Below are 26,845 nucleotides of genomic sequence, written 5' to 3' on the forward strand. Positions count from 1 at the left end.
TATATTTTTTTCACAAATTTATTGAACATAATATGTAGAGTAAAACAGTTGAAAATGTCACTTTTGGATCTGGCACTTTTTGAACAGTGTATAACAATTTTAAATTATAATAGATTGTAGTCTTCTTCGTCATCTGACGAACTGTCATCACCTCTTGACATTATAATTAAAGAATCGACTGTCTGATCGATGAGGTTGTCAAGATCCCACATTTTGTCCTCTTGCTTAATTACATGCTGGACTGCTTTTCGCCAATTCTCTGGTGTCGCTTCCGTAATGGCTTGATCAAACAGTAGCTTAACATCTTTCATTTTAAAAGTCGTGTTTTGTCTTGCTACAAATCCTTTTACCTGCGCCCATATCAGTTCTATAGGATTTAGTTCGCAATGATATGGCGGTAAGCGCAGTACAGTTATATTATATTTTTCGGCTATATCTTCTCTACCACGGCGTATTTCATGAAACGAGTTTTGTGTAAGTTTGCTATTGTCAGCAGTTCTTTTTTTATCAAATTTGCTTCAAACGCAATACCTTTTGCAGTCAGCCAATCGATAATTTCTTGCTTTCTCCAACTTGAAGTTGGCGTCTTCTCTATTCGCCGTGAATGATAGCTTGCGTTATCCATAACCACCACCGAATTAGCCGGAAGAAATTTTATCATTTTACCAAAATAGTCCTCGAAAATGTCTGAGTTCATGTCTTCATGGTAATCTCCTGTGCGAGTCGACTCAAAGGTTAGCAGACCTTCTTTTAAAAATCCCTCTTCGCTTCCAATATGTGTGATTATAAGTCTTTTTCCTTTTCCCGAAGGTACTTTAATACCCGTAGACAGGCCTTCTATGAAAGCTTGGCGAGCACTGGTTATATTTTTGTCTTGCCACATTTTTGGACTATATAACCTTCGTTAATCCACGTCTCATCAAGATAAAAAACTTTCTTTTGCTCCCTGCGGTACTGCTTGATACTTCTCAAGTATTGTCGTCTCCAATAAACAATTTCGTCGCTCTCCAGTAAAAGTGCTTTGCGGTTATGCTTTTCCCAGGCAAAATCCATATTTTTTAAAGTTTTCCATAAAAGTTTTCTACTTATCAACGGAATACTGTCATCTCGGCCAAGCTCCATTAAAATTTTGTCTAGGGTGGGTATTTCCTTTTTAAAATAAAAAGAGTGAACTTTTCTTCGAATTATACATTTAGCATTTTCATCAAGGAGTTTTGAAGTTCGTCCTGGCTTTTGCTTGGGAGATTCCACTTGACCTGCTACTTTTCTTTCCCGCAACAATTTGAAAATGGTGGACTTTCCAATTCCACTCATTCGAGAACATTTTTCAACAATTTCTTGCACAGTAAAACTAGGGTAATCGTGTTTTATGCAATCATGTACGTTTAAAATAATAACTTTTTCACTCAGCGATAGTGGAGAATTTTTAGTACATCTTTTCGTTGGACTGAATACCTCCATTTTTTAAATATTGGGATAATAATATTGTGATTACACTACAGCGTAGCAGTGACTACTAACGTTTAAAATATGATTTAAAAGTATTTATAGTCTGTATATATTACCTGACCCCATTTTTGCATGTTACAAAGCGTTAAAAGATAGGTACCTATACAAAAGGATTAAAAGTATTTATTTAGTATTTAATCTCTTTCAAAATAAAGGCATTTAATCCGTGAAAATTAAATTCATAAATATTATAAGTACCTGCGCCTATGAACTACCACGAAATGTAGCCAAACAGAACGGAATTCCCCAGTTTATTGCTCTATACACTTCTGAAATAGAGTATAGATAACTCATACTGGTTTCACCGAGAAACCATAACAAGAAACGTTTTTACTAATCTTACTTTTGCAGACATTTGACATATATCGCTCTAAACATAACCGTAATGCTACACACCTACTAATCATATTGTACTTACCGCTTAATTTTATGCCAATTTACAGTAATAAAAAAACACCCGCGAAATTGGATAATTTTAAATTGAATCGATAGAATGCCTTGAAAACATTTAATTCAACGAGCCGATAACAGATATCGCTAGTACTGTCGTTGGTTTCACTTAAAAACCACTGTGAGACAAAATAAAGACTTTTGATATGGTGGTTTCATAGTAAAACCACTATGCCTGAAAGGGCTAATGAAGCATTATAAAGTTGTTGCTTTCTATTTAAATTAAATAAATTTATACTTACATCTACTACTGGACTTTCATTTATAGTATCCATCCCATCCTGTCGCGGTGTCTCTTGGTCAGTCAGAAACATCAATAAATTAAAATACCAGAGATTTGGCTTATGCAAGTCTTCTGCGCCCATACCCGACTGCGCACAGTTTTTTTTAGCTCTTTCCGGAAACAAGTACGCAATGAATTAATTCTTTTTATTACGCCATCTTTATTGGCTCTTTTAGTTTTTGAATAAGTATCTCATGTCTTGTATTTGTCCGAGTATTTTTTGGATTTTACTTTCCAAAGACATGGATTTTCTCTATATAAATTAATGAAGTCTATGAGGAAGTCTCTCGACATAAGCCGCAGGTCCGACATACTTAAACTCAAAAATTAATAAACTAAATAACTATATAAACTTCTTAATTTTAACCTATATTATTTACGTGCGCCCTGCACCAGGATACTCTCTAGCACAAGAAGACGGAATTAATAAGTCGTAACGCCGCGATACATCGTGCATTTTAAGTTTGCGCAAGTAAGTTGATGTGTATGACGGAGTCAGTCTATCCCGGCCATTATTGGCCTGACATATTGATTTAAAATTTGTTTAAAAAAAATTGGGTTGTACGCAAGTATAATCGGCTGTAAGCTTATAAATAGCACATTGAACCGTAGGTACTAAGCTTATAAATGACTTAATCTAGAACAATTATTGTACTAGTAATTGAGGACAATATCGCGGTTCAACATGCTGCCTACATATTTTCTTATGTTTTCGTGTTGACGTTGTTTTGCTGTTTCTCATCTAAACATCTTATCGTGTCAAGGCAGCGGTGTAAACGTGGTTAAACAAAATATATTTGAATATAAAAAAATAAAATAAATTTCAGATTTAAGTTTGTATTAGGGTAGATTTGGCTTTAGGGTTCATTCTCACCTAAAAAAGCCAATTACTTAATAATCACTAAATTTATCTTGGTACGATAAATGTCAAAATACTCAGTGAATGTTAATATAACGATAAGAAAAATACTAAAAATTAAGTTAATTTTTAAAAATTTTATTGAAAATGTATCTTTTCGTAATTTCATAAAAAAAAACTTCCAAGACTAATTTCTTAATTTTAATTTTTTTCTCAAAAAAATCCGGAAGTAGATATCAAATAATTTTCTTAGAAGAATGCATTTTCATATTTTCAACTTTCATTGTTTCAGAAATATGACCATCTTTTCCCTTAAAATTTCAAATTTTTTGAAAGAAAATAGTTTCAACTTCCAAGACTTATTTCCCAACTTTTAAATTTTTTTAAAAGAAATCCTGAAATAGATCTCAAATGATTTTATTGGGAGAATCTGTGCTCCAATTTTCAAGTCTCTAATTTTCATGCTTTCAGAGACACGAGCATTTTGTGTCTCTTTAATTTTTTTATTTTGTTCAACTTCTACCATTTATTTTAAAAAATTTTCAAATGTTTTTGGAAAAAAAAGCTGCAACATGAATCAAATAAATTTATTAGGAGAATCTGTATTTCAAATTTAAAAATCATAAAAAATTTAAATTTAATAATAATAATAATCTTTACTTAACATAGCAAAAGCTATATATATAAAATACAATATTTTTTATAAAAATAAATAAAAATATAATACTTTCATACACCCAGTGTGTTATAACCTATTATTGTCAACAAGGGTAACTAAAAAAAAAAGAGAAATGTGCTTTAAATTTTTAAAATCATGGAAAATTTTAATATTAATAAAAAAATATTTTAATAAAAATAATTTACTGTGTGACTTAAAAATCATCTAAAATTGAAACTTATACCCTTTCTTACAAATCTTACAAATATAAACAAATTAGTAGTTTGCTAATAATGTTTTTGTAAACAACTGCCTTTTGCCGACTTTGTATACAAGTGAATGTATATATATTTTATAGATTTTAAGGAAATGTGACCTAAACAATTTATAAAATTGTTAAGTTTTTTGTATGTTTTGTTGTATTTTTTATTTTTATATATTTGTATTTTTTGTTTTGTCTTTGTGTATATTTTGTTTGTATGATTTATTTAAATACAAGCTTTGTCGACAAAATTTTAAATTTTATGATAATAAAGCATTGATTGATTGATTGATATAAAAGACTTTCTGTATATGGTTCCGATTTTAAACGAGGATCATTTAAAGGAAAGAATCATTGCAGCTGGAGAGCATTTCAAGTTGAAACCAAATATTTTTGAAAGCCTTAGATTTTCTTAAAGAGGGCTCGTACGCGTATACAAATGAATGGAGGTCACGTAGAACAAATACTTTAGGGTCATTATTCTATGATTTTTATTAAAATAAGTAATTTAGCATTAATTTAAAAAAAATATGTACGTTTATTTCGTTAACTTCTTAAAATGTATCTATGTAGATTTTTAAATGAAGATATCTAATAAACGGATTCTCAGGCCGACATTTACTAAGAATACTTTTTTTACAAGAAAAGATTGGGTAATCAGAATTTTTTACTTGAACCTTATTATACAGAGGTACAAAAAAGTTTTGGTACTTTTAACACATGCAATATACCGCAGGTGGCGCCCCCTGCAAGGTATAGCAAATCCGTGAACGGATTTCTATTTCTCGTTCCAAAAAACCCCCTTACACCAAATTTTAATTTAATACCTCATGAAACAGTCGACTTACATCAAAAAAAGGATTTTATATTTCTCATTTTGACGCCCTGTATAATGAATACCGAACGCCCAATTAAAAAATGGTATAACGAAACTCGCATTATTTTGGTCCATCCTATATGTGGCCGGCGAATTGGCCTCCTTTTTCCGGACACCCTGTATAAAAACAACGACGTTTATTATTTTTTCGATACCAACCTCCGGCAAAAACAAAAACAAAACGCAGCAGGAGATAAAACAAAATGTAAATAAACCAAAGTCGACCTTGGGAGGGGCGCGTAGCAGTCGTTTCTTTCCTGCCGAGCGGTCCGGTCGCGTGTTACACTGTTTTCCAACTGTTTTTTTTTAGTTTTTTTTTTGTGCTTTGCGCCATCGTTACGTGATAAGGAATTATACAAAAAAAAAATCGGACGATAAAAAATTCGCAATTTTCCACTAAACCTTGCGTGCGAGCGACTTTTCTGACTGTGCTGTGAACTTTGCCCTTGTTGGAGCCCTAAGCTATAACAATTAAAAGTGAGTTTATTGTAAATTTTGGGGTTAACAAGAGGTTAATAGAGAGCAGGTGATATTGCTGCTGTAAACGTAGGTGGTGCGCAGTTATAAATATAAATAAACAAATAAAAATCAGCTGTTGAAGCGTAGTAGTGTAAGTGTGGTTAACCGGCGCGATTTATAATTTGTTAATAATGATAATTTATGTGTAGGTGGTGGAGGCCGCCTGTAAATTGGCAAACGAAGAAAATAATACAAAAAGTGTATTGCGCAAACTATAAGAAAAATAAACAGGATTTCCTCTAAACTCTGATTTTATTCAAAAATATAATAAATAAATGATTTAATTTAATTAAAAAAAAAAATGTAACGGGTGTAAACAGAAGGTCAACGTACGTACGTCTGAACTTGACTCAAAACGTTAATGACCCAAATTTCGAAAGATAATTTGAATGTTTGTGTCATTAACCCCGAATGGAACAAAAAAAAATCAATCGGTTCATTGTCGACTTTATTTCTCGGTATTATCAATGACATTGAACTAGAGATAATCTCTTTAAAAATTTAGTCCTGTTATTTAATTTCTTAATTAATGCCATAAGCAATTACATTTTTTTAATATTCACTTAGCCTACAATTCTTAAAAATCAATAAATCATCAATAATGGTGCCTATGAAGGGCCTTCTTCTTTCTTCTTAGTCATATCTTCATTCCTGAAGAGCTGTGACGTCATGTCTATGAACACTGATGGGTCGATTGTCTCCACTGTTGTCGATCTTCTGCTATTCTTATATTTGTCTGCAAGGCTTGCCCTGTAATTTCTTTAATTTGGTCTATCCACCGTGATGGGGATCTTCCTCTTGATCTTTTACCTTCTACTTAGCCCTGCACGATAAGTTTTTTTAGATTGTCTTGGTCTCTCCTGGTGATGTGTCCGAAGTAACCCAAAATGCGGCGTCGGCAGCCGGAGGACAACCGATCGGCGATTCCAAATTCGTTTAATATCGACGCATTGGTCCGGTGTGCAGTCCAGGGTATGCGAAGCATCCTCCGCCAGCACCACATTTCAAAAGCATCTATTCGGTGCCTGTCGCTCGACTTTATTGTCCAGGATTCGGAACCATACGAAAAAATCGAAAATACTAGGGTGTTTACCAGGGCTCTTTTCGTGTTTCTGGTTATGGATCTGTCTTTCCATATCTTGGATAAGTTTGACATTGCTGTCCTCGCTAATGCTATCCGCCTTCTTATTTCTGTTTCACACCCTCCCTTGCTGGTTATTAGGGACCCTAAGTAGATGAATTCATCTACTACTTCAATTCTATTTTGCAGATTTCTTAACTGTATGGTGTTACTCCTGTAAATGACCATTAACTTGGTCTTGTCTAGATTTATTTCGAGGCTTAGAGCTCGGCTTTCATTAGCGACCTGATCAATAAGTGTAACCATCTCATCTTCATCTTTTGTTATTAGGGTAGTGTCGTCCGCGTATCTGAGATTACATATCTTGCTACCATTGATTGACACACCTCCTTCAAAATTTTCCAGGGCTCGTCTCATTATGAATTCACCGTAGGCATTGAAGGGTCTCGGTGATAGGATACATCCTTGACGGACGCCTCTATGTACTTTGAAATTTTATTGTCGAGACTAACTATGGCATTGTTATTTTCATATAGGTTGGTTATTAGAGATATGAAATGCGGAGGGACTCCCATTTCTTTCAACACGTTCCAGAGACTACTCCATCGAACACAGTCGAAAGCCTTTTTGTAATCTATAAAGCACAAGAGCATGGGGGTATTGAACTCCCGGGCTTTCTCGGACTTTCTCGGCGGATGTTGAATATTTGGTCCCTAGTCCCTCTTCCCTTAACGAAGCCTGCTTGTTCTGGAGGCATTTGACTCTCTAAGTAGGTTTGCAATCGTCTATCTATTATTTTAAGCAGGATTTTGCTGGCATGTGTGATTAGAGATATCGTTCGATAATTTTCGCATTTTTTGGTGGATCCCTTTTTGTGAATAGGTATAAATGCAGACGTTGTCCAGTCTTTAGGCCATTGACCACTTTGCCAGACCTTATTACATATATCATGTAGGATTTTGGTTCCTGGGTCTCCTAGTACTTTTATAAGCTCAGCACGAACTCCGTCTGTTCCTGGGGATTTGTTTAGCTTTAGGCTTTTTATAGCTTCTTTAATTTCAGACGTAAGAATATTGGGCTCCATTTCAAATTGTGTGTTTTCTTTCTGTTGTTCGATCGCTATTTTGGTTTCTTCGGTGTATAATTCCTCACAATATTGTCTCCATCGTTCGATCACTTTTTCATCTTCCCATTCTTGTCTTCAATTGTGAAAGTCTTTGGTTTGAATTTGCGTGTTATTTCCCTTACTTTTTGATACAAGTCTCTGGGTCTGTATACTGTCATGGGTGAGTTGATGTTCCTCTATATCCCTGCATATTTGTCCCCTGCATTGTCTCTGTATCTTTTTATTTAACCTCTTGTACAGGTCGCAGTCCTCTCTCCTTTTTTTTTGTTTTGACATTGAACTAGAGATAATCTCTTTAAAAATTTGATCCTGTTATTTAATTTCTTAATTAATGCCATAAGCAATTACACTTTTTTAATATTCACTTAGACTAGAACCCTTAAAAATCAATAAATCATCAATAATGGAGCCTATGAAGGGCTAAACCCTTTATATTTCCTTGTTTAGTTACTTTGCTACCTGGTACAATTTCTTATTTTTGGTATTTTTTTTTACAACCATCTTTTCTTCATCAACATTCTTTTATCTTTATTTGTAAATAAGTGACTTGACTTGTAATAATGCATTGTATGTATATTATTATTAATAAATACTACTACTACTACTACTACTACTACTACTTTTACTACATTTTACCCAGGGTATTTTCGAAGCAAATAAAAATATAATTTATTGTTTATCCTTGATTTAGAAATACCCGGTTATAATGCGATTCGAGCAGATCTAATATAGGATTCTTGAGCTTCACTTGACTCAGGGGTTTAAATAAGATCGATTTGAATTTTTTTTTGTTTCTCGTGTTTCAGGTTTTTGAAGGGATATTGTTCATTTCTTTCCAGGCTTTTTGCATAATTTTTTCCTTTATTCTAGGCATTTAAGGATACGTACTATTCCATTTTTTCGAGCCAAATTTTTATCTCATCCCATCAAACTTTTGGTACTAAGCAAAAGGCATTTAAAATAATTTACTATTTTATTTGAGACAACTGGGGATAAAAATGAGACATCTCAAATATTTTTTTTCTTATTCCAGGCAGATTTTAGTTTTATTCCGGTAGGATTTAGGTAATAAAAATGATGCATTTTTAAATTTTACCAATTTATTCCAGGCACCTGAGGTTAAAATTAGACATTTGAATTTTTTTTCTTATTCCAGGCTTTTATTATAACTTATTTCTTTATTCCAGGCATTTGAGGATAAAAATCAAACATCTGAAATATTTCTTATTTTTTTTCAGGTTTGTGGTATAATTTTTTTCTTTATCTCAGGCATTTCAGAATAAAAAATTAGATATTTTATTAAATAATTTGTTGTTTCGTTTCAAGCATTTAGAATTCTGCCATTTCAATTTATTTTTCTTATCTTTCAGACATTTTAGGGCGATTCTTTAATTTTTTATTTCAGGTCTTCGGCATTCAGATCCTTGGGAGATATTAAAATTATTTTAAATGCCAATGAAATAAAATTGAAAAAACATTTCAAATGATTAGAAAGCAACAAATATTTCATGACCTATGAACGGAGCTCGTGCGCAGTTATACATAAATATAAATAAAAATCAGCTGGTGAAGCGTAGTAGTAAGTGTTTTTAACCGGTGCGATTTATGATTTGTTAGTTAATAATAATTGATGTGGAGATCGGGTGTAAATGTCTGTATTGGCAATCGATAAAAATACAATTGCGTAAACAATAAAAAAAACTAAACAGGATTTCCTCTTAAAACAAGTGCAATTTTCGCTCTGATATAAGTAATAATATCTATATTTTATTCAAACATATAATATACTGTAAATCCCCACAAATAAATAATTTAATTTAATTAAAAAAAAAAATATAACGGGTGTAAACAGAAGGTCAACGTACGTACGTCTGAACTTGACTCAAAACGTTAATGACCCAAAATTCGAAAGATAATTTGAATGTTTGTGTCATTAACCCCGAATCGAACACAAAAAAAAATCATTGTTGATTTTATTTCGCGGTATTGTCAATGACATTGAACTAGAGATAATCACTTTAAAAAATTAGTTAGGAAACGCTCCTTTTTTTTTCTTTACCGTCGTTTAATGTATTAATTAATGCCATAAAAATTTACATTAATTCGTTTTACTATATCTAGGAAGTCATAGAACCCATAAAAATCACACACGTCACAAACTCTTTATATTTCTTCGCTACCAGGTACTATTTCATGATTTTTTCCGTCTTTCACCCATCTATACATTTTACCCAGGGGTTTGATATTGTTCATTTTATTCCAGGCTTTTTGCATAATTTTTTTCTTTATTTCAGGCATTTTAGGATACATAATATTCCATTTTTTCAGATATATAACCTTGATTTCTGGTGTCTTTCAAGATTATGAAATATTTGTTGCTTTCTAGACATTTGAAATATTTTTTAAATTTTATCTCTAAGATCTACACTAGTAAAAAAGCCAATTGTATATGAAAGCAGAAAAGTGTTCAACAAAATTTGAAAACACTGAATTCCTTAAATAATTTTCGGCACTTAAGATTTTACTGTATTAGATAGGGCTTATTACACAGTGCATTTTTTTTTATCTCGGGTCATAGGGTTTTACGTGTAATATTTTCAACCCCATGTTAGAACCTGTTCTATTTAATCGATAGGATTGAAACTTGGAACAAGTGAAGTTTAAGTTAACAGACTTTAAAAAATCCCATTATTTTGTCTACCTGCTTTGAAGTGTAAAGGTAATGAAGGTTACGAGGTGCAGAAAAAGCAAACTTTTTCATCAGAAAAAGGTATTTTAAATAGGTTTCTCGCAAATTTTTTTGCAAAATAATGGGATTTTTTAAAGTCTGTTAACTTAAACTTCACTTGTTCCAAGTTTCAATCCTATCGATTAAATAGAACAGCTTCTAACATGTGGTTGAAAATATTACACGTAAAACCCTATGACCCGAGATAAAAAAAAATCCACTGTATATGAAAGAATTCTGCCTGGATGCACTTTAAAATTTGATTTTATTTTGCTTTTATTGTGATATTTGTCTGTTAATGTAAACTTATGTCTGATATCAATGTTTGCGTTTTTTAATTCTCTATACATTTAGATTATTATTTTGAGTTGTTTTATTTAATTTTTGCACCAATAAAACAGTTTTGAATTTGAAATCGAATTTCAGACATTTGAAATCATTTTACGTGTTTTCCAGGCTCTTTGAGGTAACTATTCTTTTTTATCCTGACACTGGAAATATATTATTAACATTTTCCAATCTTTCGAACTGATTGGATAATTTTTTTGTATAGTTTAGATGTATAAAATAATTTTCGATGCCTTCCAAGCTTTCAATTTTATTCCAGGCTTTTACAAATTTTTGCTGTTGGTTTTTTCCAAAAATTTGTTATTTTTGTTGATGATTTTTCATGTCTTTGGGGTAATTTTTAATTTATTCCAGATATAAATAATCGTAATTTTCGGCGTCTGTTTTTACGTTTTTATTTCTATTAATTTGAAATATGTTTTTCATGTTTTCCGGCGTCAAACATTCAGGGTGATTTTTTATTTTATTCCAGGCATTTCAGGTAGTTTTTTAATATTTTTCCAGAAATATTAAATATTATTCCGATTCTTCTAGGCTTTTGGGTCATTTTCATTGGAAATTTGCAAGATTTTTTTCGTTTCATTCGGACAATAACCAAAAACCCGGAATAAATTAAAGGGTCGCTTCAAAAATTTGGAAAACAAAAAAAAATATTTGTAATACCAGGATTCCAATAACAATTCATTTCATATATCCCATTTTGATAACCAGCATCCTGATGATGGAGTAAGATAAAAAATTGTCTGGAATAAAATGGAAAATTATTTTAAAGACTTAATTTTTTAAGCTCAGGTGCCTGGAATAAAGCAAAAAAATATTTCAAAAGCCTGGAATAAAATAAAAAATATTGTAGATGTTTCTTTTTTATTCCCAGATGCCTGGAATTCATTTTATTCCAGGCATTTAAGAATTGTTTTTTCATTTCCAGAAATCAAATAAATAAAAATCATTTTCCAGGTTTTTCAGGAAAACCTTCGAGGTAATTTGTCATTATATTTCAGGCATTTGCGATGATTTTTTAGGGAAATTTTTAAAAATGTTCCAAACTTTTGGGTGATCTTTTATCAGAGATTTGCAATATTCTTTATTTCCTGGACAATAACTTTTTGATTTTATTCCATTGGCATTTAAAATAATTTTAATATCTCCCAAGGATCTGAATGCCGAAAACCTAAAATAAAAAATTAAAGAATCGCACTAAAATGCCTGAAAGATAAGAAAAAAAATTGAAATGGCAGAATTCTAAATGTTTGAAACAAAACAACAAATTATTTAATAAAATATGTAATTTTTTGTTCTGAAATGCCTGACATAAAGAAAAAAATTATACCACAAACCTGGAATAAAATAAGATATATTTCAGATGTTTGATTTTTATCCTTAAATTCCCGGAATAAAGAAAAAAGTTATAATAAAAGTCTGGAATAAGAAAAAAAATTTAGATGTCTAGTTTTATCCTCAGGTGCCTGGAATAAATTCGTAAAATTTAAAAATGCATCAGTTTTATCACCTAAATCCTACCAGGATAAAACTAAAATTTGTCTAGAATAAAATTGAAAATTATTTGAAATGTCTCATGTTTCATCTCCAAGCGCCTGAAATAAAGCAAAAAAATATTTCAAAAGCCTGGAATAAGATAACAAATATTTCAGTTGTTTCTTTTTTATTCCCAGATGCCTGGAATTCATTTTATTCCAGGCATTTGAGAATTCTTTTTGTTTTTTCATTGCCAGAAATCATATAAATAAAAATATATTTTCATTGTGATCCTGACATTTAAAAAAATATATATTTCACACTTTCTCGGCTTTCAAGTAATTTCAGCAATTTTTTAAGCAATTTATTTCAGATATATAACCTGATTTCTGGTTTCTTTCAAGAACATGAAATATTTGTTACTTTCTAGGCATTTGAAATATTTTGTTGATTTATTCCAGGCATTTGCGCCATTTTTTATGTTTATTTCTTTATACCACATCTATTACTACATTTTACCCAGGGGTTTGAATAAGATCGATTTGAATTTTTTTTTGTTTTTCGTGTTTTTGGAGGGCTATTGTTCATTTTCTTCCAGGCTTTTTGCATATTTTTTTTCTTTATTCCAGGCATTTTGGGATACATAATATTCCATTTTTTCAATTATATAACCTTGATTTCTGGTGTCTTTCAAGAATATGGAATATTTGTTGCTTTCTAGACATTTGAAATATTTTTTCAATTTTATTCCAGGCATTTGCGCCATTTTTTTTATTTTACCTTTAAGATCTACACTAGTAAATAAGGTAATTGTACATGAAAGTAGGAAAGTGGTCAACAAAATTTGAAAACACTGAATTCCTTAAAGAATTTTCGGCACTTAAGATTTTACTGTATTAAATAGGGCTTATTATATATGAAAGAATTCTGCCAGGATGCACTTTAAAATTTTACTTTATTTTGCTTTTATTGTGATATTTGTCTGTTAATGTAAACTTATGTCTGATATCAATGTTTGTGTTTTTTAATTCTCTATACATTTAGATTATTATTTTGAGTTGTTTTATTTAATTTTTGCACCAATAAAACAGTTTTGAATTTGAAATCGAATTTCAGACATTTGAAATCATTTTACGTGTTTTCCAGGCTCTTTGAGGTAACTATTCTTTTTTATCCTGACACTGGAAATGTATTTTTAATATTTTCCAAACTTTCGAATTGATTGGATAATTTTTTTGTATAGTTTAGATGTATAAAATTATTTTTGATGCCTTCCCAGCTTTCAATTTTATTCCAGGCTTTTACAAATTTTTGTTGTTGGTTTTTTCCAAAAATTTGTTATTTTTGTTGATAATTTTTCATGTCTTTGGGGTAATTTTTAATTTATTTCGGCGTCTGTTTTTACGTTTTTATTTCTATTAATTTGAAATATGTTTTTCATGTTTTCCAGGCATTTGAGGTGTTTTTTTTATATTTTCCAGAAATTTTAAATATTATTCCAATTCTTCTACGGTCATTTTCATTGCAAGATTGTATTTTTTTTCAGGACAATAAACAAAAACCTGGAATAAATATTTGAAATACCAGGATTCCAATAACAATTTATTTCAAATGTCTCATTTTGATCACCAACATCCTAAAGGAGCAAGATCAAAAATTGTCCGGAATAAAATGGAAAATTATTTCAAAGGCTTCATTTTTTAAGCTCAACTGCCTGGAATAAGATAAAAAATATTTCATATGTTTCTTTTTTATTCCCAGAAATTCATTTTATTCCAGGCATTTGCGAATTGTTTTTGTTTTTTCATTTCCAGAAATCATATAAATAAAAATATATTTTCATTGTGATCCTGACATTAAAAAAAAAATGTTTCACACTTTCTAGGCTTTCAAGCAATTTCAATTTTTTTAACAATTTATTTCAGATATATGTACATACAAATTTAACCTTGGTGTCTTTCAAGAACATGAAATATTTTTTACTTTCTAGGCATTTGAAATTTTTTTGATTTATTCCAGGCATTTGCGCCATTTTTTATGTTTATTTCTTTATACATTTAGATTATATTGATATTATTTTGAGTTGTTTTATTTAATTTTTGCACCAATAAATCAGTTTTGAATTTGAAATTGAATTTCAAGCATTTAAAATCATTTTATTATGTTTTCCAGGCTTTTCGAGCCAATCAAGAATAAGGCGTTTAAAATAATTTACTATTTTATTCCAGACATCTGGGCATAAAAATGAGACATCTGAAATATTTTTTTCTTATTCCAGGCAGATTTTGGTGAAATAATTAGGTTATAGGACTTTATTTCAGACTTTTGAAATAATTTTTTGCTTAATTTGAAGATAAAACATGAGGCGTTTCTAATAATTTTCCATTTTATTCTAGACAAATTTTAGTTTTCTCCTGGTAGGATTTAGGTGATAAAAATGATGCATTTTTAAATTTTACCAATTTATTCCAGACACCTGAGGATAAAATTAGACATCTGAATTTTTTTTTCTTATTCCAGGCTTAATCGCAAATGCCTGGAAAATAATAAATTACGTCGAAGGTTTGCCTGAAAAACCTGAAGAATTATTTATTTGATTTCTGGAAATGAAAAAACAAAAACAATTCTCTAATGCCTGGAATAAAATGAATTCCAGGCATTTGGGAATAAAAAAGAAACAACTGAAATATTTGTTATCTTATTCCAGGCTTTTGAAATATTTTTTTGCTTTATTTCAGGCGCTTGGACATGAAACATGAGGCATTTCAAATAATTTTCCATTTTATTCTAGACAAAAAATTTTAGTTTTATCCTGGTAGGATTTATGTGAAAAATTTATGTGATAAAAATGAAGCATTTTTAAATTTTACTAATTTATTCCAGGCACCTGAGGATAAAATTATGACATCTGAATTTTTTTTTCTTATTCCAGGCTTTTATTATAACTTTTTCCTTTATTCCAGGCATTGGCAGATAAAAATCAAACAAAAGTAAAAAATAAGATATTTTATTAAATAATTTGTTATTTCATTCCAAACAATTAGAGTTCTGCCATTTTAATTTTTTTTTCTTCTATCTTTCAGGCTTTTAAGGCGTTTCTTTCATTTTTTATTTCAGGTCTTCGGCTATTAAAATTATTTCAAATGCCAATGGAATAAAATCAAAAAGTTATTGTTCAGGAAACAAAGAATATTGCAAATCTCTGATGAAAGATCACCCAAAAGTTTGGAACATTTTTAAAAATTTCCCTAAAAAATCATCGCAAATGCCTGAAATATAATGACAAATTACCTCGAAGGTTTGTTTGAAAAACCTGAAAAATTGTTTTTATTTATATGATTTCTGGAAATGGAAAAACAAAAACAATTCTCAATTGCCTGGAATTCATTTTATTCCTCATAAAAAGAAACATCTAAAATATTTTTTATTTTATTCCAGGCTTTTGAAATATTTTATTCCAGGCACTTGAGCTTAAAAAATGAAGTCTTTAAAATAATTCCAAAAAATAAATTCCAGACAATTTTTTATCTTACCCCTTCAGAACATTTGAAATAAATTGTTATTGGAATCCTGGTATTTCAAATATTTTGTTTTGTTCTCCAATTTTTTGAAGCGACTCTCTAATTTATTCCGGGTTTTTGGTTATTGTCCGGAAAAAAAAAATCTTGCAATGAAAATGACCCAAAAACCTAGAAAAATTGGAATAATATTTTAAATTTCTAGAAGATATAAAAAAACCACCTCAAAAAGCCTGGAAAATATGTAAAACGATTTCAAATGTCTGAAATTCGATTTCAAATTCAAAGCTGATTAATTAGTGCAAAAATTAAATAAAACAATTCAAAATAACAATCTAAATGTATCAAGAAACAACATAAAAAATGGCGCAAACGCCTGGAATAAATCAAAAAAATATTTCAAATGCCTAGAAAGTAACAAATATTTCTTGTTCTTGAAAGAAACCAGAAATCAGGTTATATATCTGAAATAAATTGCTCAAAATATTGAAATTGCTTGAAACCCTAGAAAGTGTGAAACATTTTTTTTTAAATGTTAGCATCACAATGAAAAATTACTCCTATTTCAAATTTGTGGACAATATAAATAAATAAAATCATCTCTATTCTTGGAGGCAAAAAACATCAGGTTTCGTTCTCCAGACATCTTCAGACAATTTTTTCTTCAGCATTTTTTTAGCCCTTATCTGGCTTTATTGGGTCGAAAGTCCACACTTTTTTAAGGTATCTTTCATTCCTATCTCAACGGATAAATCCTTGAATCGGATTTTTATTCACAATGTGGCATTTTAAATGTGAAAAGTTTCTCCAGATTTTCACCCAGTTTTAATCAATTCTCTTACCTTAGGGTCGTCTGCATAAAGCAATTTTATTCCGATGGTCTTGATAATTACTGTAAATAGAAAAAACCTTTAGGAAACCCTCTTGCGCCCCCACCCTTTGTTATCTATCTATATCCCTCAATTTTATTACACTTAACAGCCCTTACAGGTAAAATCTGTTTGCTCTTCAGTCAGTAGTACTAGTACCTACTTCGAAAGTACCTTAAGATGGGTAGAAAAGTCGCAATGCTTATTTTAAACGTGACGCTGCTCACCTTTTTGTACATTTTCAGTATGGTTTTGTTCAAAATGTTCGTTCAATATTTCGTAAAATCGTACCTCGATAGTTTTTTTAAAAAAGTGGGGTTTCTAACATTTTTTTACGTTGTATTAATTTGTCCCCTGCTGGTGTTGATTTACATTGCGATCCTCAAAGTAAAACGATTGTTCCTTGGGTAAGTGTTGCATTTGTTTTTTTTTCTGTATCTATTTATTAAGTAATTTTCGCGTGTTAAGTGTAATTTATGGATTTTCCAATTGAGTACCCGTTTACTTTCGTTTTTTTTTCCCGCTTAATTATGAGAGTTGTAAGTAATTTCGGTTATTATAGGTGAAATGTTAATTAATATGGTCATAAGCACTTTCATTTATTTTTTTTGAAAAGTGTACTAAAATATTCGTTATTAATTATTATTTATAAGTTCATCAGATCAGGTTTTTCAACTGTGTTTACTGTTTTTTGTGTTAATGGCACTTTCATTCTTATATTAGTCATTTTGATCTAATGTGTTATGAGAAATGATATTAAAAACGAAACTACATCGTAATTTTAAACATTTTAATAAAAATTATTTTTATAAGGACCTGAATAAAATTTTGTGGGAAAATGTGTACTGTATCAATAATCTAGGGTGGTCCATTTAACTTGAGACATCGCAATATCTCGAAAACTAAACATGTATCCAGAAAATGTTTCATGTGAAGTTTGAATGGTTTCCAGGGGGCCATAAAATTACCTCATTGGTTTGACCTTGAGTGGACGTCTTCAAGGTCAACTTCACTTTTTTGCAGAAAAACCTCTATTTTTTTTAATAGTATCTGATTTAGCGTTAAAAAATAAGTAACTTTCATCTGACACTGTTTTACATGCGACCTCTCCTTTTTAAGATATTAATTCTTGATTCTTTTCCGAATTTTTTCCTTGACAATGACATTAGAAACAGGAATAGCTTTGGTTCAGCAATTCTTCAATATTGTTGTGACAAGGCATTGTTGATCAATGCTCAATGCAAGTTCTTATGATGCGAACATTTTCTATAGTGAACAGATCTCACGTGTTTATCCCAGGTATTTCAGGCGTTTTTTTGTATAATACTGAGTCCAGACTTGATTTAATAATAGTTAGGCAAAACAGTTCAATTTCACTTATTACGCAACCGTACATTCCATATTTCCTTACGAATAAATTAATGAAACGTTATGATAAAGTTTAATGAGTCGTATTCGTTTAAGTTATGCATTTTGTTTTAAATTCGACAAGTTTCCGTGGTGTAGTGGTTATCACATCCGCCTAACACGCGGAAGGTCCCCGGTTCGATCCCGGGCGGAAACAGAATTTTTTTTTTAAATATTTATTTTTAATTTAGTTTAATAAATGAAAGAAAGTATATTTAGGGTAGGGAGGTTGGATTTGCCTGGAAAATTATAAAAATGACAATTTTTCCTCCAGACAGTTGAATGCTGGTAAAAACTACTTGGAAGTGCCTGGGTACAGACGAAAACATTTTTTTAGGTAGTTCTTATGAAATTTATATTTTTTTATCCAGGATTCAACTGCCTGGAAGAAAATTATAATTTTTGTTTTTTTTTTCAGGACAGTTGAAAGTACCTGAAAAAAATATTGTTTAACCTTCTCTCCAGGCAGTTGTAGTTTTTTATAAATTTTTCAACTACCTGAAAAAAAAAACAAAAATAGTAATTTTTTCCAGGCACTTAAAATCCTGGGTTCTTTGTTGTTATTGAATTGTTTCATATTTCCAAGGCAGTTCAAAGTTTTTCTTTCAAACTTGTATTAATCTGATTAGACGAAAATGTATAATAAAGTTTTCTTTGAGATATAGCTTTTATGAAAATTGTATTTTTTATTTCAACTGCCTGGAAAATAAATAAAAAACTAAAAGTGATACAAAAATAAAAAAAAGTCATGTTTCCGCCCGGGATCGAACCGGGGACCTTCCGCGTGTTAGGCGGATGTGATAACCACTACACCACGGAAACTTATTAAGGTTAATATAAAACTCGTTTTTCTTACAGAGGCATATACAGGGTGTCATTGAAAGGGTGTAAAAAAATACGAGGGGTGATAGTACTCCTAAAAATAGTAAAAAAAGTTCTTATAAGTATAGGGCGGAAAATGCATACTAAAGGAGTTATGGGGGCACTGAAAGAGTGAATCGAATTTTTTTTTGAAATTGTAGTGTTAAAAAAAGAGATAAAATTTTGAAAAAAAATCCTCTGCCATAAATTTTAATCCCAAATCGAATCGAATAGTGATACCAAAAAACTGTTTGGAAAATCAGAAAGGGTAGTTTTTGCAAGGGTAATAACTCAAAAACTAAGATACCTACAGATTTCAAATTTAGCACATAGATTCTTTAATTAATTCCATTCGACACCTATTTCAGCGTTTTTTAATTAATCTACAAGGTGTTGAGAAAATTCACATTTTAGGGAGAAATTCAATTTTTTTCTCTAATAACCATCACCAAGTGCTCATAACTCAAAAACTAAGATACATACAGATTTGAAACTTTGCACATAGGTTCTTTGATTAATTCCATTGGACACCTATTTCAGCGTTTTTTAATTAATCTACAAGGTGTTGAGAAAATTCACATTTTAGGGAGAAATTCAATTTTTTTTCCTAAAAACCATCACCAAGTGCTCATAACTCAAAAACTAAGATACCTACAGATTTGAAATTTGGCACACAGATTCCTTAATTAATTCCATTGGACACCTATTTCAGCGTTTTTTAATTAATCTACAAGGTGTTGAGAAAATTCACATTTTAGGGAGAAATTTAATTTTTTTTCCTAAAAACCATCACCAAGTGCTCATAACTCAAAAACTAAGATAGATACAGATTTGAAATTTGGCACACAGATTCCTTAATTAATTCCATTGGACACCTATTTCAGCGTTTTTTAATTAATCTACAAGGTGTTGAGAAAATCACATTTTAGGGAGAAATTCAATTTTTTTTTCTAAAAACCATCACCAAGTGCTCATAACTCAAAAACTAAGATAGATACAGATTTGAAATTTGGCACACAGATTCCTTAATTAATTCCATTGGACACCTATTTCAGCGTTTTTTAATTAATCTACAAGGTGTTGAGAAAATTCACATTTTAGGGAGAAATTTAATTTTTTTTTCTAAAAACCATCACCAAGTGCTCATAACTCAAAAACTAAGATAGATACAGATTTGAAATTTGGCACACAGATTCCTTAATTAATTCCATTGGACACCTATTTCAGCGTTTTTTAATTAATCTACAAGGTGTTGAGAAAATCACATTTTAGGGAGAAATTCAATTTTTTTTTCTAAAAACCATCACCAAGTGCTCATAACTCAAAAACTAAGATAGATACAGATTTGAAATTTGGCACACAGATTCCTTAATTAATTCCATTGGACACCTATTTCAGCGTTTTTTAATTAATCTACAAGGTGTTGAGAAAATTCACATTTTAGGGAGAAATTTAATTTTTTTTTCTAAAAACCATCACCAAGTGCTCATAACTCAAAAACTAAGATAGATACAGATTTGAAATTTGGCACACAGATTCCTTAATTAATTCCATTGGACACCTATTTCAGCGTTTTTTAATTAATCTACAAGGTGTTGAGAAAATCACATTTTAGGGAGAAATTCAATTTTTTTTCCTAAAAACCATCACCAAGTGCTCATAACTCAAAAACTAAGATAGATACAGATTTGAAATTTGGCACACAGATTCCTTAATTAATTCCATTGGACACCTATTTCAGCGTTTTTTAATTAATCTACAAGGTGTTGAGAAAATCACATTTTAGGGAGAAATTCAATTTTTTTTCCTAAAAACCATCACCAAGTGCTCATAACTCAAAAACTAAGATAGATACAGATTTGAAATTTGGCACACAGATTCCTTAATTAATTCCATTGGACACCTATTTCAGCGTTTTTTAATTAATCTACAAGGTGTTGAGAAAATTCACATTTTAGGGAGAAATTTAATTTTTTTTTCTAAAAACCATCACCAAGTGCTCATAACTCAAAAACTAAGATAGATACAGATTTGAAATTTGGCACACAGATTCCTTAATTAATTCCATTGGACACCTATTTCAGCGTTTTTTAATTAATCTACAAGGTGTTGAGAAAATCACATTTTAGGGAGAAATTCAATTTTTTTTTCTAATAACCATCACCAAGCGCTCATAACTCAAAAACTAAGATACCTACAGATTTGAAATTTGGCACACAGATTCCTTAATTAATTCCATTGGACACCTATTTCAGCGTTTTTTAATTAATCTACAAGGTGTTGAGAAAATCACATTTTAGGGAGAAATTCAATTTTTTTTTCTAAAAACCATCACCAAGTGCTCATAACTCAAAAACTAAGATAGATACAGATTTGAAATTTGGCACACAGATTCCTTAATTAATTCCATTGGACACCTATTTCAGCGTTTTTTAATTAATCTACAAGGTGTTGAGAAAATTCACATTTTTGGGAGAAATTCATTTTTTTTTCTAAAAACCATCACCAAGTGCTCATAACTCAAAAACTAAGATACATACAGATTTGAAACTTTGCACATAGGTTCTTTGATTAATTCCATTGGACACCTATTTCAGCGTTTTTTAATTAATCTACAAGGTGTTGAGAAAATTCACATTTTAGGGAGAAATTCAATTTTTTTCCTAAAAACCATCACCAAGTGCTCATAACTCAAAAACTAAGATACCTATAGATTTGAAATTTGGCACACAGATTCCCTAATTAATTCCATTGGACACCTATTTCAGCGTTTTTTAATTAATCTACAAGGTGTTGAGAAAATTCACATTTTAGGGAGAAATTTAATTTTTTTTTCTAAAAACCATCACCAAGTGCTCATAACTCAAAAACTAAGATACATACAGATTTGAAACTTTGCACATAGGTTCTTTGATTAATTCCATTGGACACCTATTTCAGCGTTTTTTAATTAATCTAAAAGGTGTTGAGAAAATTCACATTTTAGGGAGAAATTCAATTTTTTTCTCTAATAACCATCACCAAGTGCTCATAACTCAAAAACTAAGATACCTACAGATTTGAAATTTGGCATACAGATTCTTTAATTAATTCCATTGGACACCTATTTCAGCGTTTTTTAATTAATCTACAAGGTGTTGAGAAAATTCACATTTTAGGGAGAAATTTAATTTTTTTTTCTAAAAACCATCACCAAGTGCTCATAACTCAAAAACTAAGATAGATACAGATTTGAAATTTGGCACACAGATTCCTTAATTAATTCCATTGGACACCTATTTCAGCGTTTTTTAATTAATCTACAAGGTGTTGAGAAAATCACATTTTAGGGAGAAATTCAATTTTTTTTTCTAATAACCATCACCAAGCGCTCATAACTCAAAAACTAAGATAGATACAGATTTGAAATTTGGCACACAGATTCCTTAATTAATTCCATTGGACACCTATTTCAGCGTTTTTTAATTAATCTACAAGGTGTTGAGAAAATCACATTTTAGGGAGAAATTCAATTTTTTTTTCTAAAAACCATCACCAAGTGCTCATAACTCAAAAACTAAGATAGATACAGATTTGAAATTTGGCACACAGATTCCTTAATTAATTCCATTGGACACCTATTTCAGCGTTTTTTAATTAATCTACAAGGTGTTGAGAAAATTCACATTTTAGGGGGAAATTCAATTTTTTTTCTAAAAACCATCACCAAGTGCTCATAACTCAAAAACTAAGATAGATACAGATTTGAAATTTGGCACACAGATTCCTTAATTAATTCCATTGGACACCTATTTCAGCGTTTTTTAATTAATCTACAAGGTGTTGAGAAAATTCACATTTTAGGGGGAAATTCAATTTTTTTTCTAAAAACCATCACCAAGTGCTCATAACTCAAAAACTAAGATAGATACAGATTTGAAATTTGGCACACAGATTCCTTAATTAATTCCATTGGACACCTATTTCAGCGTTTTTTAATTAATCTACAAGGTGTTGAGAAAATTCACATTTTAGGGAGAAATTTAATTTTTTTTTCTAAAAACCATCACCAAGTGCTCATAACTCAAAAACTAAGATAGATACAGATTTGAAATTTGGCACACAGATTCCTTAATTAATTCCATTGGACACCTATTTCAGCGTTTTTTAATTAATCTACAAGGTGTTGAGAAAATCACATTTTAGGGAGAAATTCAATTTTTTTTTCTAAAAACCATCACCAAGTGCTCATAACTCAAAAACTAAGATAGATACAGATTTGAAATTTGGCACACAGATTCCTTAATTAATTCCATTGGACACCTATTTCAGCGTTTTTTAATTAATCTACAAGGTGTTGAGAAAATTCACATTTTAGGGAGAAATTTAATTTTTTTTTCTAAAAACCATCACCAAGTGCTCATAACTCAAAAACTAAGATACCTACAGATTTGAAATTTGGCATACAGATTCTTTAATTAATTCCATTGGACACCTATTTCAGCGTTTTTTAATTAATCTACAAGGTGTTGAGAAAATTCACATTTTAGGGGGAAATTCAATTTTTTTTCTAAAAACCATCACCAAGTGCTCATAACTCAAAAACTAAGATAGATACAGATTTGAAATTTGGCACACAGATTCCTTAATTAATTCCATTGGACACCTATTTCAGCGTTTTTTAATTAATCTACAAGGTGTTGAGAAAATTCACATTTTAGGGAGAAATTTAATTTTTTTTTCTAAAAACCATCACCAAGTGCTCATAACTCAAAAACTAAGATAGATACAGATTTGAAATTTGGCACACAGATTCCTTAATTAATTCCATTGGACACCTATTTCAGCGTTTTTTAATTAATCTACAAGGTGTTGAGAAAATCACATTTTAGGGAGAAATTCAATTTTTTTTTCTAAAAACCATCACCAAGTGCTCATAACTCAAAAACTAAGATAGATACAGATTTGAAATTTGGCACACAGATTCCTTAATTAATTCCATTGGACACCTATTTCAGCGTTTTTTAATTAATCTACAAGGTGTTGAGAAAATTCACATTTTAGGGAGAAATTTAATTTTTTTTTCTAAAAACCATCACCAAGTGCTCATAACTCAAAAACTAAGATAGATACAGATTTGAAATTTGGCACACAGATTCCTTAATTAATTCCATTGGACACCTATTTCAGCGTTTTTTAATTAATCTACAAGGTGTTGAGAAAATTCACATTTTAGGGAGAAATTTAATTTTTTTTTCTAAAAACCATCACCAAGTGCTCATAACTCAAAAACTAAGATAGATACAGATTTGAAATTTGGCACACAGATTCCTTAATTAATTCCATTGGACACCTATTTCAGCGTTTTTTAATTAATCTACAAGGTGTTGAGAAAATCACATTTTAGGGAGAAATTCAATTTTTTTTTCTAAAAACCATCACCAAGTGCTCATAACTCAAAAACTAAGATAGATACAGATTTGAAATTTGGCACACAGATTCCTTAATTAATTCCATTGGACACCTATTTCAGCGTTTTTTAATTAATCTACAAGGTGTTGAGAAAATTCACATTTTTGGGAGAAATTCATTTTTTTTTCTAAAAACCATCACCAAGTGCTCATAACTCAAAAACTAAGATACATACAGATTTGAAACTTTGCACATAGGTTCTTTGATTAATTCCATTGGACACCTATTTCAGCGTTTTTTAATTAATCTACAAGGTGTTGAGAAAATTCACATTTTAGGGAGAAATTCAATTTTTTTCCTAAAAACCATCACCAAGTGCTCATAACTCAAAAACTAAGATACCTATAGATTTGAAATTTGGCACACAGATTCCCTAATTAATTCCATTGGACACCTGTTTCAGCGTTTTTTAATTAATCTACAAGGTGTTGAGAAAATTCACATTTTAGGGAGAAATTTAATTTTTTTTTCTAAAAACCATCACCAAGTGCTCATAACTCAAAAACTAAGATACATACAGATTTGAAACTTTGCACATAGGTTCTTTGATTAATTCCATTGGACACCTATTTCAGCGTTTTTTAATTAATCTAAAAGGTGTTGAGAAAATTCACATTTTAGGGAGAAATTCATTTTTTTTCTCTAATAACCATCACCAAGTGCTCATAACTCAAAAACTAAGATACCTACAGATTTGAAATTTGGCATACAGATTCTTTAATTAATTCCATTGGACACCTATTTCAGCGTTTTTTAATTAATCTACAAGGTGTTGAGAAAATTCACATTTTAGGGGGAAATTCAATTTTTTTTCTAAAAACCATCACCAAGTGCTCATAATTCAAAAACTAAGATACCTACAGATTTGAAATTTGGCATACAGATTCTTTAATTAATTCCATTGGACACCTATTTCAGCGTTTTTTAATTAATCTACAAGGTGTTGAGAAAATTCACATTTTAGGGAGAAATTCAATTTTTTTTCTAAAAACCATCACCAAGTGCTCATAATTCAAAAACTAAGATACCTACAGATTTGAAATTGGGCACACAGATTCCTTAATTAATTTCATTTGACACCTATTTCAGCGTTTTTTAATTAATCTACAAGGTGTTGAGAAAATTCACATTTTAGGGAGAAATTCAATTTTTTTCTCTAATAACCATCACCAAGTGCTCATAACTCAAAAACTAAGACACATACAGATTTGAAACTTTGCACATAGGTTCTTTAATTAATTCCATTTGACACCTATTTCAGCGTTTTTTAATTAATCTACAAGGTGTTGAGAAAATTCACATTTTAGGGAGAAATTCAATTTTTTTCTCTAATAACCATCACCAAGTGCTCATAACTCAAAAACTAAGACACATACAGATTTGAAATTTGGCACATAGATTCTTTAATTAATTCCATTGGACACCTATTTCAGCGTTTTTTAATTAATCTACAAGGTGTTGAGAAAATTCACATTTTAGGGAGAAATTCAATTTTTTTCTCTAAAAATAGTTTTTGGTCTCTTCTCGTACCACATTTTGGAAAGGCAGACCTCAAATATCCAAGAGACTTAAGTGAATCATACTAAATTCATAATAGTCATAACATATCAACATAATAATCATATCAAGTCAAACACGCCTGATACATTCGCTTTCCTCGCTTAAGTGAGGTCCTGTGTACTAATATTCGTGACGTCCGATAATAAGGAGAACTCGGATATACAGATACTTACTTTGCTAAATTAAAGATCACTTTTTACTATACTAAACCACTTACTTCCGTGATTCCGTACAACTAATGACCATTGATTCGCATCATTGAGTTGCACGTGAGACGATAGTTGACCAGACCGGTATACAATAAATAAATAAATATAAAAAGTGGTTCTGGTTGCAGGTGTAACGGGTCCGCATGGCCCGCGCTATCGCCAGAGCGTCGTCCGCAGTCAGCTACAGCAGTACCACCAACAGCAGCAGCACCACCATCGACCGTCATGGTGAAAACGTTCCAGGCGTACCTGCCCCCGCAGTGTCATCGCACTTATTCCTGCATACATTGCAGGGCCCATTTAGCCAATCACGATGAACTTATTTCAAAGGTAAAAAGGTCGATGATGGGAGAGTAGCTGTAAGGGTTTTAAAAGTGAGGGTGTTCTAGTGTGGTTTGTAGGTGGAGTTGACCAACTCCAACGTGAGCAGTCACTTTGAAGCTGAATAGCTCAACAACGTTGATTGGTCTATTTTTATGAGGCAAAAAGTCTGATAAACTAAAGAATTTTTCCTAAAAATTTTGTTTTAGGACTAACTCAGTACAAGTAGAAATTTCAGTAGTGATGTGTATTTTTTTTTTGGCAGTGGTGTCCAAGGATGAATCCTTGGATTTTCAGAATAAGGATCTTTTATATGACCACTCAAACTTCAATTTCAGGAAAAAGAATAGGACTATTCTCATAGGACCAAAAGCAAAGTATTCCGAAGAGTATTCTTTAAAAATGTTGTTTAGGGTCCAAAACTGTCCGAGCAAAAATTTCAGATATACTTGCTATTATAAGTAGAGGTATCT

At 30.6% G+C, this 26,845-nt stretch overlaps 1 protein-coding gene and 2 non-coding genes across 4 annotated transcripts in view; 2 read left to right on the forward strand and 1 right to left on the reverse strand.

Annotated features, from left to right (window-relative positions):
• Positions 1-26,845, forward strand: part of LOC126737945 (protein yippee-like 2) — a 63,046-nt gene that overhangs the window by 7,760 nt on the left and 28,441 nt on the right. The window contains exons 1-2 of one of the 2 annotated variants that reach the window (XM_050443065.1): positions 5,134-5,375; positions 26,180-26,381. In XM_050443065.1, coding sequence (XP_050299022.1) covers positions 26,277-26,381 — 105 coding nt within the window. In that variant the 5' untranslated portion in view covers positions 5,134-5,375; positions 26,180-26,276. Of the gene's footprint in view, positions 1-5,133; positions 5,376-26,179; positions 26,382-26,845 lie in introns of those variants that run through there. The other variant, XM_050443064.1, reaches the window with a different exon arrangement.
• Positions 18,055-18,127, forward strand: Trnav-aac (transfer RNA valine (anticodon AAC)). Its single transcript has one exon. It is a non-coding gene; the product is annotated as a tRNA-Val (tRNA).
• On the reverse strand, positions 18,720-18,792 carry Trnav-aac (transfer RNA valine (anticodon AAC)). Its single transcript has one exon. It is a non-coding gene; the product is annotated as a tRNA-Val (tRNA).

Source organism: Anthonomus grandis, chromosome 6 (genome assembly GCF_022605725.1).
Source record: "Anthonomus grandis grandis chromosome 6, icAntGran1.3, whole genome shotgun sequence".
Classification (NCBI taxonomy): Eukaryota; Metazoa; Arthropoda; class Insecta; order Coleoptera; family Curculionidae; genus Anthonomus; species Anthonomus grandis.